Source organism: Schistocerca gregaria, chromosome 4, assembly GCF_023897955.1.
Source record: "Schistocerca gregaria isolate iqSchGreg1 chromosome 4, iqSchGreg1.2, whole genome shotgun sequence".
Taxonomy (NCBI): Eukaryota; Metazoa; Arthropoda; class Insecta; order Orthoptera; family Acrididae; genus Schistocerca; species Schistocerca gregaria.
Genome location: NC_064923.1, coordinates 338,476,470 through 338,489,746, shown reverse-complemented (window position 1 = coordinate 338,489,746; position 13,277 = coordinate 338,476,470). Strand labels below are relative to the sequence as shown.

At 39.5% G+C, this 13,277-nt stretch overlaps 1 protein-coding gene across 2 annotated transcripts in view; it reads left to right on the top strand.

Moving 5' to 3' along the window:
• LOC126267370 (serine/threonine-protein kinase N) overlaps positions 1 to 13,277 on the top strand; it is a 308,585-nt gene that overhangs the window by 201,038 nt on the left and 94,270 nt on the right. For both annotated transcript variants that reach the window (XM_049972549.1, XM_049972550.1), the window contains exons 6-7: positions 7,362 to 7,663; positions 8,894 to 9,048. In XM_049972549.1, the coding sequence (XP_049828506.1) occupies positions 7,362 to 7,663; positions 8,894 to 9,048 (457 nt within the window). The remainder of the gene's footprint in view (positions 1 to 7,361; positions 7,664 to 8,893; positions 9,049 to 13,277) is intronic.

Below are 13,277 nucleotides of genomic sequence, written 5' to 3'. Positions count from 1 at the left end.
TAGTTAAAGTTAACTGTAAATGCAAACAAACAAAACAGGAAGAGGAATGGTTTGTGCTTAACACAGACACAAACATAATATCAAAACAATCATTTCTGTTTTGGGGGAAAAAATGCTGACTGCTTAAATAACCAGATACTACCTGTTTGTGTCAGTAGCAGAGGGTCTTACAATAGTGATTGCTTGGGAGTACCTAGTATTGTACCAAATTTTTAAATGGAAACTACAGGGTGTATCAAACCGTTTAGGTCAAATTGAAACAGATGGTAGCGGGTCCACAGATGATTATAGTGAGATAAGGAGCTAGTTGTCAGAAATGCATTTATTTTGTTATGGAGATACACAGCATGCACCACATAACGACAACAACAACATAACTCATGGTAATTGTTGAAAGCAATGACTGTCAAACTCAATGCATGTATTGCAGTGGTGAATGTGGTTCTGCTGCACTGTCGCAAAGATCCCAGGTGTCATTTGTGCACTGGAACAGGCTGAAAATGATAAACGCATACTCCCTTGACAACCAAACATACTGAAAACAACTTGGCTCATAGCACATGTGTTAGGTGACAAATCCATCCTTCACACCAGTGCATTAACCTGTGCCACATGAACACCACTATCCCTTGCGTCATTTGTCCATTGCATCAGACAGCTTGTGATGTGTGTTACTATGTACAGTGGTGTACAATGGTGAGGTGTGTTACTGTGTACAGAGCTTGACACACAGTCAAAGATGGAACATTGCTCATCGCAAGAGTTGGCAGACATGCATTTAATGTAGAATGTGGCAGTATGTAGTACCTGTAGAGCAGCTTAAATGTACAGGGAATGCTTTCCCAATGTGCGTAATCCTAATTGGAAGAAATTTATCTCCGTGGATACCAACTTACAAGAGATGAGATTATTCTTGTCACAGATCGTTAGGCTAGGTTCCCACCAAAAACACGTCCAACTTCATTCTTTGAGAGGATGGTGTTGGATCGTGTGGCCATCACCCAGCAATAAACACCTGTCAATTTGCGTGTGAAATGCACACTTAAAGGATGTAGCATGGAGGGTACTGGTAGAAAATGTATTAAACCCATATAATAAAGAATGTACGCAAGTACTGGAACCAATAAATTTTTAGCCCCATATCACAGTGCTGTAATGCCAAACTTTGTACAGTTTGTTTTGTTCATGGATGAGGCCTCATTCTCTGATCATGTTTTAAACACCTGCAGCTGGAGTGAGGATCATCCCCATGCCAGCCACATAGGTGGCTACTAGCAGTGATTCTTTGTCAATATATGAACATTTTCCAATATCATGTAATAGAATTTTATTTGCTGCCTCCCCATTCAACTTTTTCAGGTTACCTGATGTTCCTGTGAGATGTGCTTTGAGACTGTACCTCTTGTCTGTGATAGGATGTGATTTCAACAAGGTAGACCACCAACCCACTTTGATGTTAATGACCACGAACACCTCATCATTGGATTGAAAACAGATGAACTGAGCTATGGCCAGTATGATCACTGGGTCTTGCACCTCTGGACGTTTTCCTCTGGGGTTAACATCAAGACATTGGTGTATGAAAAACCCCTAGAAACAAATGAAGATCCACTTGCTAGGTTCCAAACTGCCAGTCTCCTGGTACAAAGGACTCCAGAGATCTTGGAGACAGTGCAGCAGAACTTCATTGCACCATTGCATGCAAGCACTGAGACTGGTGTTCAGTGGTTTAAATAACTACTATGGTCTACATTGATATACAGTGTACACTGTATGTGTCCATAACACATCAAATATGCATTTCCGACCATTGATTCCCTATCTTAATATAATCGGTTTTGGACTCACTATCACCTGTTTCAATTTGATCCAAAAAGTATGAGTCACCCTGTATAATAGAACCAGATATCATATTTAATTAGTGTGGGATGGGTGCCACAAAAGAAAAAAAAGTTGTTTCATTTACTTATAGCAATATACAAATGTATGAGACTGGTAGATAATGCTTCTTGGATGTTGGAAGCCGGTAAGAGGGACCAGAACATGCAACATGTGATCCTTACTAAATGGAGCAGTTATTCATGAGTAAAGATAAACCACAAGAAGACATAAATACCGATAGAAGACTTAGCAGGTGCCGGTAAGCTTCTGTCTAACTTCAGAAATACATATCCAGTACAGGAATGAAACAAGATGTCGAGTGACAATACCAGTAGATATATTTGCAGATGACAAAAAAATGACACGTTTCCTAAGCATACTCTACATATTCACTGAAATCAGCACAGTTTGTCTGCTGTGCTTAGGCCAACAAAAAATATAACATAAGAATTCTTTATGAGTTTCCTGAGTGGTGTTCAGACATAATAATAAGAGGAAGTAGTGAAAAAACGTGATTATTTGATCAGTAAGCATAAAAATCAAATAAACTTTTCATACAGGAGAGGCAGAATAATGTCAGCTGTATAATCAGTGTAATAGCAACTACTTAAGTGTTTAATCAGAACATACACATTATGAAAGATGAGTAAATGAAACTAGTATTATATTTACAAAAACATAAATTAGAATCACAGTAAAGGGATTTAGATACAGTTTGCACTGTGAATTAATTAAATCTTGGAGAAAAATTGAGAAGGGCAAATTTCAGATAATTTCAGTGCATACTAGTTACATAATAATAAAATTATTTGTAATGAGCTACATATACAGTTAAAAGTTCAATAATGAGGAGAAGCATGTGACTTACTGATTCAAATTGTGTGCCACTTGAGGACTCAGACTCACAGTGTTGTCTTTTATGGGCAATGTTCTTTCCGACAGAGCTGCAGGCAAGATTCAAGATTTGCCGCATAGGTTGCACGTCTCAGTAACACTCTTTTGTCATCCAGTCTCCTGAGACTGCAATCTCCTTTCACATATTCTGCTAGAAGTTATTTAAGATGACGATCATCAAGTTTTAAGTTTTTACAAGCATTTGAACAAATTCTTCTCTAATGTTGGTTCACCAAAAAAAGTTTTGTAAAGAATCAACAGCTTCTTAGGTGATGAGTATTGCCATTCACACAATTTTTTTTGACATAAGAGAACATACAGAAATCATTAGATGATAAATCAGGTGAACATGGGCAATGAAATATAAGTTCAGTGTTTGTACTTGTAAAATAATAAATCATGTGGCATTGTTTGTGAAAGGTGGCATTTTCATAATGAAGAATGATGCAATATTTTCAGTAGTTTCCTCGATTTTGTGGGTAACTTACAACAGAGTTTACTATTTCCAGTGTAGCTAAAGGAACAAGCGAATATTTTCTGTGAAAAGCTTCATTTAGGAGCCCTTTTTTGTTTTACATTTCATCTGGGAACACGCATTTACTCAATTGCATTTATTGAATGTTTCTGTATGCCAGTTGACACTAGCCTGTTTTTGAGCTGCAGTCAACAGCTAAATGTTCTTGTAAAATCAAATGTATTGCAGTCTTCAATATGTCTGAGGATGTCTCTGTACAGCTGTGAGTCACAGGCCTATGCTCTTCAGTCATACTGCCCACAGAATTGAAGTTCTTTGGAACAAAAACTGATTTTGGCTGACTTCATGAAATTTATCACTGATGGAATGATGACTGTGTCAAAACTACACGTAGCAAATACACACATCAGAAAAGGTTTTGCATCACATTGGTTCTGAGAGTTCCAGAACCTGTACAGAAAATTGGAAAAGAGATCAACATAAACGTCGTTTCCACTGGTTTTATTGCTCATGAAAACCACACAATGAATGTTGTACTACCATAAGCGAAAGCCTCAGAAGTGGTGGTCCAGATTGCTGTACACACCAGTACCTCCAAAACCCAGTAGCACATCCTCTTGTGTTGATGCATGACTACATTCGTCATGGCATATTACCCACAAGTTCATCAAGGCACTGTTGGTCCAGAGTGTCCCATCCTCAACGGCGATTCGGCATAGATCCCTCAGAGTGGTTGGTGGGTCACGTTGTCCATAAACGACCTTTTTCAGTCTATCCCTGGCATGTTCGATAGAGTTCATTTGTGGAGAACATGCTGGCCACTCTAATCAAGCGATGTCGTTATCCTGAAGGAAGTCATTCACAAAATGTGCATGATGATGGCGCGAATTGTCGTCCACGAAGACGAATGCCTCGCCAATATGCTACCAATATGGTTGCACTATCAGTCGGAGTATGGCATCCACATATTGTACAGCCATTACGGCGCCTCCCATGACCACCAGCGGCGTATGCCACCCCAAATGTAATGCCACCCCGAAACAGCAGGGAACCTCCACCTTGCAGCACTCATTGGACAGTGTGTTTAAGGTGTTCAGCCTGACCGGGTTGCCTCCAAACACGTCTTCGACGATTGTCTGATTGAACACACTACACTTGTCAGTGAAGAGAATGTGATGCCAATCCTATGTGGTCCATTCAGCAATTTGTTGGGCAGGTCTGTACTGTGCTGCATGGTGTCGTGGTTGCAAAGATGGACCTCGCCATTTACGTCGCGACTGAAGTTGCATATCGTGCAGCCTATTGCGCACAATTTGAGTTGTAACATGATGTCCCGTGGCTGTACAAAAAGCATTGTTCAACATGATGGTGTTGCCGTCAGGGTTCTTCAGAGTCATAATCCGTAGGTAGCAGTCATCCACTCCAGTAGCCCTTGGGCAGCCTGAGTGAGGCATGTTATCGACAGTTCCTGTCTCTCTGTATCTCCTCCATGTCTGAACAACATTGCTTTTGTTCACTCCAAGACGCCTGGACACTTCCTTGTTGTGAGCCCTTCCTGGCACAAAGTAAAAATACGGACGCAATTGAACTGCGGTATTGACCATCTAGGCATGGTTGAACTACAGACAACACAAGCCGTCTACCTCCTTCCTGCTGGAATGACTGAACTGATCGGCTGTCTGACCCCGCTTGTCCAATAGGTGCTGGTCATGCATGGTTGTTTTCATCTGTGGGCGGGTTTAGTGACATCTCTGAACAGTCAAAGGGACTGTGTCTGTGATACAATATCCACGGTCAACGTCTATCTTCAGAAGTTCTTTTTTTTTATTTGTGTATATGATCAATTAGCAAAAGTTGAACAAAGGAATGGTAGATGGTGGTGTTACATTAGTCCATTATGAAACTGAGTACTGTTTCCAACCACCATTGTTTTAACAGTAACAAACGAGAATTTTCAAAAACAGTTGTAATCTGAACAGTACCATCTAGTGGTCATTTGTAAAAATGGTTTCTTTGAACTTGAGTCACCAATTTCTTCTGTCAGCCGTGCCCAGTCAAGGCTTGTTATCAGTACCAAGTGATTTTGTGCTGTGGAGATGTTGAACTGGAATTTCCTTATCCCAGGGGTAAAAGCCAAGCAAAATCTATGGATGAGGTTTGATTGTTGGAGTTTTGATTTACTGCCAGACGGGAGATGTGTTTCATTTTGTGAATCAAGAGTGAGTAGTTCATCTGGCACACAAGAGACTAAGGTCTGGATCTGAATCCTCCGACATGCCATTTCAATCTGTAAGAAGTTTTCTCAGCAATGTACACTTCACTCCAGAGTGAAATATATAACTTGTATTAATAATGCATGTCAGATCATACTAAAAAATAAAAGTGAGATTCAGTGTTGCATAGAAGAACTGTGACACAGTGGAGAGATTCTCAAGAGATTGCTGAGAATTCTGAAGTTGTGTACACTCAAAGAAAGAAATATATCTGCAGTACTGTGAAAAATCTCCTGAAATAATCCTCTGGACTGATGATAGCTGTGACAGAGGCTTATAATCAGTATAATTTTTCGAAATATTTATAAATGTAAATGAGCATTAGTGTACAGTTCTATAAAAAAGGTTACCTTTGTGACACAGGTTACTTAAGAGTTACACAATACAGATGTAGATGTAGTTCTGTAACACTAGATGGTGTGGTCAGCACAAAGGGACAAGGTCAGTGACCAGTTTATGTCAAATTAGTGCTGTATTTACTGTGTGTAGTGAGGTTTAGTATCCCCTTTCGATACGTGTTCCATTCAGGCAAGATACTGCTGCTTCTTTATTTACAAAGTGGTTATATATAGGAAAACGATATGGAATGTGGAGATAGACATGTGAAGCAAGTTTGGAAATGGCAGGTGCAGTTACCAATCATGAGTTAGTGCAGCAGACTCCTAGTTTTCTCATTAAGAAGCCCAGATTGATTTTAACCCAATTTGTAAAAATATACTTTATTTGATATTGCATTAATTTCCATATTATATACATTGATGGGTCTAGATAGGGAATAGTTTTAGTTGCCCTGTTATTTTGCTGCTCATGTCACCTTACTGGTGAGTTAATTTGATGCAGAACTGTGGTCAATACAGTGAGATTATAATAAAGAGATAGTCCTTAGTTACTCTGATTTAATCAATGTCCTCTAGAGAGAGTAAAGTGGGATGTGTAGCAGATGGAATTATGCTGAGTGTCAAATCGTGTAGGATTTGAAAGAAAATTGTGGTGAAAGCAGGTCCAGAATCACAGCTTCTGTCACTGTCAGGGACAGGTATTTTATTTCCCTGGAACACTGCGTGATTTGAAGTGGCAAGTAATTAACTGTGACCAGGCTTCTCCTTGCCACAATGACGGAAGATGGCAGATATTAGATAATAGGATAATGTGTGATGTTGGCTTCTGTCCAGTTTCTATGGGAAAAGTTATGTATGCTATATAAAGGTGCTCAATATTCAGACCCATTTCTGTGGCTATGTATAGGGGTTCATCTATCTTCTGTAAAGGAAGGCTTTCAGCAAATTAAACTTGATTAAAATTATTATAAGTTAATAGTATTACAACCAAGATTTTAAATTGAGCAGTTTGAGTGGTAGCAGAATAGACAGACCAGATGTCATTGCAAAATCCTTGAAATCAAAATAATCAAATTTAAATTTGTTAGGAAGCAAAATGAATACAAACTCTCAGCCTTCTACCTTCTTCTGCTTATTTTTGTTGTATCATTACTCCTGGTAACTATTTAATTTCATACTTTCTTACAGAATAAAGGCTGTGATGGAAATATATTGCAGTTTCCAGAATGAAACTACATTAGTAAGCAATGCAACAGTTTGATATTGATTTGGGAACCTGATACCTAGGATTAACGGTTATGTGTATAATAATTTTACCAAATTGAAACTGCCACTTCGGAACATTGGTTGTTTGAGTTAATGGGCAATTTCGATAATGTATGTGAATATTATTTATGCCCTTTGTCTGATAGTGCTTCCTATAAATCCAAATAAATGTTATACTATGTGGCAGTTGAGCTTCACATTTACACCTTTGGAAATGTTTGTCATAACTTCCAGGCACAAGCAAGCTTATGGGAGAGTTCACGGAAATTGGACTTGCTTCGAAAATCTCTGGAACTGCGAAGACAGGAATTGCCACCTGACTCTCCAGCAGCAGCACAACTGAAACATGAACTACAGACAGCACAGGCAGCTTCACCTGTCCCTGTAACTTACACCAGCCTACAACCACTGCGACCAGGCCCTTCTCCAGGACCTAGCCTGAGTCAGCCAATGTCTCCAGCTTCACCAGCAGCATCATTTTCCTCTCCTCCATCTTTTGGGCGCTGTGCTGCAGTCACTGGAAAACTGGAAGTCAGGTACAATGTTTCTGCAATGTCACAAATCATTTATTCATAAAATGTAATTAACATTTGCTAACTATTATTTGCATATGGTTTCACTGGACATTTTCATGCAGAAACACCATCATCCAGCGTACAGTATTTCTGCAATCTTTTTTGTTCTGTTTTGGTTTCTCTGCCAACAAGAGATTCTGTTTAATTGTTTTACTGTTCTTCACAGAATACTAATATTATGTAGCATGACCAGTTATCAGATACTACAAAAAATGGGATAACTTGTCTCTAGTTGGTTATATTCTGGGGGTCTTCAGATTCTTCAGCTGAAAAAAAGGAAAACTTCATGTTAATGAAAGACAATTAAACCACATTCTTTTGCTTTTGAGCTAGTACTGTCTGCCTCCCTAGTACACCAAACTTAACAGCTAATGGAAGAACTTAGTAGAGGGAGCTTATTAGTATGAAAATCATTTAGAATAATATTAAAGTAATAATTAATCATCAATTTAAAAAGAGTTTACAGTGAAATTACTGATAATCTTATATCAAGGGCAGCTGGAGAGGCACAGACAAAGAAAGGAACAGAATGGCAAGGAGAATATGGAGTACTTGTGGTAAACTAAACAGTTTTCAAAACTAATTGTCTGATGTGCCTGAAAGAGAAAGTTTATAATAAGTCTGTGTTACCATTCCAGCTTATGTCAGTGATATATGAACTTTCAGTGTAAAAGCCATTCAAAAGCGGAGTGATGAAGAGATTTAGTTTGGGAATTAGTAGGACAGATGGGGAACAAAAAAATGGTGAGAGAGCTACAATTGAAGAATTTGAAGACCCCCCCCCCTGAATATAGCCTACCAGAGACAAATCCTCAAATTTATAGAGTATTTATTAGAATAATATCTAAAAGTTAGTCAATATATATGTAAAGTTACACGGGTTCTTTCCTGTTTTTCAAATGGTGAGTGCATGACATGCAACGTAAGTGATAGGTAATAAAAGTGGTGTGTTTGATGACAGGCTTTTATATCTGCAGCTGTTTGGCGTCTTCTGCGTGTTGTATCAGCTATTTTAGAAATTTTTGTTTACTATGAAAGTGAAAACTCCAGTAATGTGGCTGTTAAGATATAATGAGTCACACAGAAATTTAAAGGCAGATGTTTGATGTCAGTGTAGTTCCTTGTGATTTACTTGCACTGTTGTATTATTGAATTTAGATTTAATTTGTATTTGTTTTTTTTTATTTGAAGGTTAATGGGTTGTCAAGACTTGCTAGAAGAGGTTCCGGGACGTTCTCGTCGAGACAAAGATTCCATCTCTGGCCCTGCTGACTTACGTTCCTTCGTAAAAGGGGTTACAGGACGCAGTTCTAGCAAGTCCTATAGTGTGAAAGATGAAACAAGTAGTAAGTTTATGCATATATATACACCACACACACACACACACACACACACACACACACACACACACACACACACACACACACACACACACACACACACCTGTGCCAGCTGGACACACACACAAATACTGGGATTGCATTTCAGTAGATGGATAGAGGGGGAGAGTGGCAGGAAGCAGGAAGAGTGGTTGGGTGTGGATGAACTACCTCCTTTGGGGGAGACAGTAGGTTTGCTGCCTAGGAATGCAGGAAGGAGGGTTGGCAGGTGTATGAGTTAGGCATGTGATGCAGGGGCATTGAAGCATGATGAAGGTGACATGGAGATTTTGATTGCGAAAGGATGATAGGACAGAAAGAGGGAAAACTGTTGTATGGAAGATGTGAGAACAGTGGATTAGCAGAGATTCAGACCAGGACGGGTAAAGGCAGTGTTAAAGGGATAAGTCCCATCTAGCCCAGAAAGGTGGTGATCGAGGAAAGGATCAACCATTGAAATTGAGCATTTTGTGCCACTAGATGGCGAGCTTTGTTCTAAGCTGAAGTTTGGCTTTGGCCATTCCTTCTGGTGCATATCTAGTGGGTTGTCATACCCGCAAAAAACAGGTGTCATATCCTTGTGGAAAGGGGGGGAGTGGTTCCAGGATGTTGAGTTCCACCTCTCTGATGGCTCCGCACAAGTCTCTCACCATATTAAACACACCAAACACCAACAATACATGCATTTTGACAGCTATTACCTGTTCCGCACCAAAAAATCGCTTCCATACAGCCTGGCCACCTATGGACAACATGAAACTTCCTGGCAGATTGAAACTGTGTGCCGGACCGAGACTCGAACTCGGGACCTTTGCCTTTCGCAGGCAAGTGTTCTACTAGCTCACAGGAGAGCTTCTGTAAAGTTTGGAAGGTAGGAGACGAGATACTGGCAGAAGTGAAGCTGTGAGGATGGGGCGTGAGCCGTGCTAGGGTAGTTCAGTTGGTAGAGCACTTGCCCGCGAAAGGCAAAGGTCCCGAGTTCGAGTCTCGATCCGGCACACAGTTTCAATCTGCCAGGAAGTTTCATATCAGCACACACTCCGCTGCAGAGTGAAAATCTCATTATGGACAACATGTTTGCAGTGATGAAAACTCTGAATGATCACCCCCCTTGTCACCCATGGCCTGGAACAATTGTGAAATATCCTTCGCCAAGGCTTTGATTATTTATCATCAATCAACATGCCCAAGAATCACGGACATCTTACCCAAGATAATAACTATCCATCCCAAAGTGGTATTCCATCACCCATGCAACCTACACAATATCCTGGGTGCATCCATATGCGACTGCCACTCCCAACTCATTGCTACAGGGATCCAGTCACTGTAGAAGACCCAGTTGCAAGACCTGTCCATTCCACCCACCCAGAACTGTCTATTCCAGTCCTTTCACACAACTGTCCCAACAGAGTTGATAACGTAGTGGTGCAACATCCAGCTGAGCCAACATGTATGATTTCAGTGGCTCTCTCCCTCTAAAAGCTCCTCGTGACACAACGCCCACCTCATCCTAGTCCACCTACTGAAATGCAATCCTGTCATTGTGTGTCCAGCCTGGATAATGTACGGAAAAGGTGTGTGTGTGTGTGTGTGTGTGTGTGTGTGTTTTATTACTCCTATTACAATTTACATCTCTCCTTTTTCTGCCCCATGTGAAATGATAACTTATGCATGATCCACAGAGCTATCCATTGTTCTTAGCACTATTTTTGGCATATTTTTCGCACCATAAACTCATACTTTGTTATCCAGTTCCCTTTACAGCCATCTGACATTATCCTGATCCATTTCCTGCAACATTTCACATTTTCCTTGCACCATTTCAACCCAAATTAATCCCTACTCCATCAGTTCGAAGACCTTTCCTTTCCTTAAAACCCAGTCCTCCTGCCCCCAGCAGAAAAAAAAAAAAAAAGAGAGCCCTTTTCTGGATACCGCTTCTCCTTTCACGACTACCTTCATCTTTTCAGATTCTGCCAGTCCCTATCCCTCAGAAACCTCATACTGCAGAAATTAGGGTGTATATGACCCAGGAGATCTGGGATAAACCCTGGAATTTTTTCATACGGGAGAAAACCGTGGAAAACCCAGGAATTTTTTAGAATTCTGGGAATTTTTCATTGTTTTAATTTTCTGTTAAAATTTGTAATTTTGACTGGTAAGAACCAATACTCTAAAAATGATGTTACTGATTCCCACTACTGCAGAATAATACTTCAAGAATAAAACATAAACAAGAGAAAAAAAACAAAAATAACTTAAATTGCAAAGGAAATGTGCCATATACAATGACGACACACAGTGCTCATGCAAATGTCTGCCAACAGCAAAATGTGTCTAAGGCTTTAGAAAGACTATACAATGCTTCATAACAACAAATTGCCTCCAGTGAAGTCACAACTATTTACATTAGATTTGTTTTAGCAGCTATGAGCGAGCTCTTGCGCATGTGAAGTTGAGTCACGTTTGAGTAGTAGATTCTCCCGCTTCTGGCTACAGGAATGTGGCTGTTGGTTGTGCAAGTAGTCACAGCAATCCGCTAAATGCTATTGGGAAAAGGGGGCACCAAATTCATATTCTTGAGGGGGGGGGGGGGGGGGGGGATATTGTTCCACAAAGCGCCTAGCATACAATGCACGTTGGTCTGTCGATTATTCATATGATTTTGAAACACATCTCTGTTGGTTTTTGAACATTCATGAACACATTTTAAGCTGGTTTACGAATGAATCATAAGTTGATTTTTGAATGCGTGCATAGTGTACTTGATGTCTCTGTCAGGAGAATCTTTATCACATCTAGAAATAAACTTTCTGCAGACAAAAGGGGATGGGGCTATATGAGCTGAGCGAAGTAAAGCCGAATGGATGAATGCCAATTGCTGTCTGATTATGTGGTTCATTGGGTTTACAAATGATCAGCATTGTTGTGATTACTAGTGAAATCCATAGATTCAGAGTACCAGAACGGAAATAAACGATTAACAGGAATAACAGGTGAGAAAGATTACGTATAATCTTCTCGGTGTACCCAAGCAAATGAAATTTTGACAGAAAATTTTTGGCCAGATCGCTACACTAATAAGGATCAGTTGTACAGTCCCCGGCTAGCAGCTGCTTAAGTTGCATTCTGGAAGTAACGTGGAAAATGTGTTGTATGAACTTGTAACAACGCCTAACCAGAGAATAATCGTGAGATAACTAAACCTGTGGTTCTGGCAGGGTTAGTGAAGTTGATCGGTGAAAAATTTTGACAATAGCAGGAACAGCTACAGAATTGGTGATAGCAAGATTGTTTATTAGAATGAGGAAGGAGAAGAAATGGGGACATCACACGAATTATGGAAGAATAAGACGATTCCAAATTTATATCAAAATTTCATAATACTACTTTTCGATCTCATGCTTGAGAAACTGGTGCATATGAACGAAATGTGAAACTATTTCCTAACATAAAGCTTTTTGCTTGTAGGAGGCCTAATAAGCACATTTGATGTTGGTACTTCGTGAATTATATTCTGTCGTGTTATAAAAATGACCATTTGTGCGGAAAGGGTCTAATTTATTTGGTGCGTGTTATAAGATTACTGCACTATTAGAAAGGCCTGTTTTATCTAGCAGATGGTGACAAAATAGATGTAATTAGATCGAGAAACCACACCAGTCTTGGGTATTATTTGTATTAACAGGTTTTTCAGTATTAGATAACGACGTTTTGATTTTTCATGTAGTAAAATGTTTGCCGAATTCCGATGAGGTAATAGATTCTTTCGCAGAAAGGAAAGCACCCAGTGTAAAACTGTAGCAAGATTAGAGAGAAAAAAATCCCAGAAGCTAAGGATTGAAGAAATGTGTACTTACTTGCTTGTCTCTCTATTAGTTTTATGTATCCTATATTTAATTTTACATCACACATAACAGCAACTTATTAACTAATAGTCAATAAAGAGTGCAAATTTTCTAAAGAGTTCTTGTTCTCCCGATGACAAATCATCCTATCTGTGATTAACTGTGAGATTATTTTTTAAGGAGGGGCAGGCTGTCAAACTGGCCGACTGGGGGCAGGAGAGGCACCACAGGACATTTCAATTTCTACTGTCCTGAATATAGTTTGATGCCATCCATTACAAAATATACACGTTTCAATTCCACAGTGAACATATATTTATATTTTTGAAAATTCAATTTTTTTTA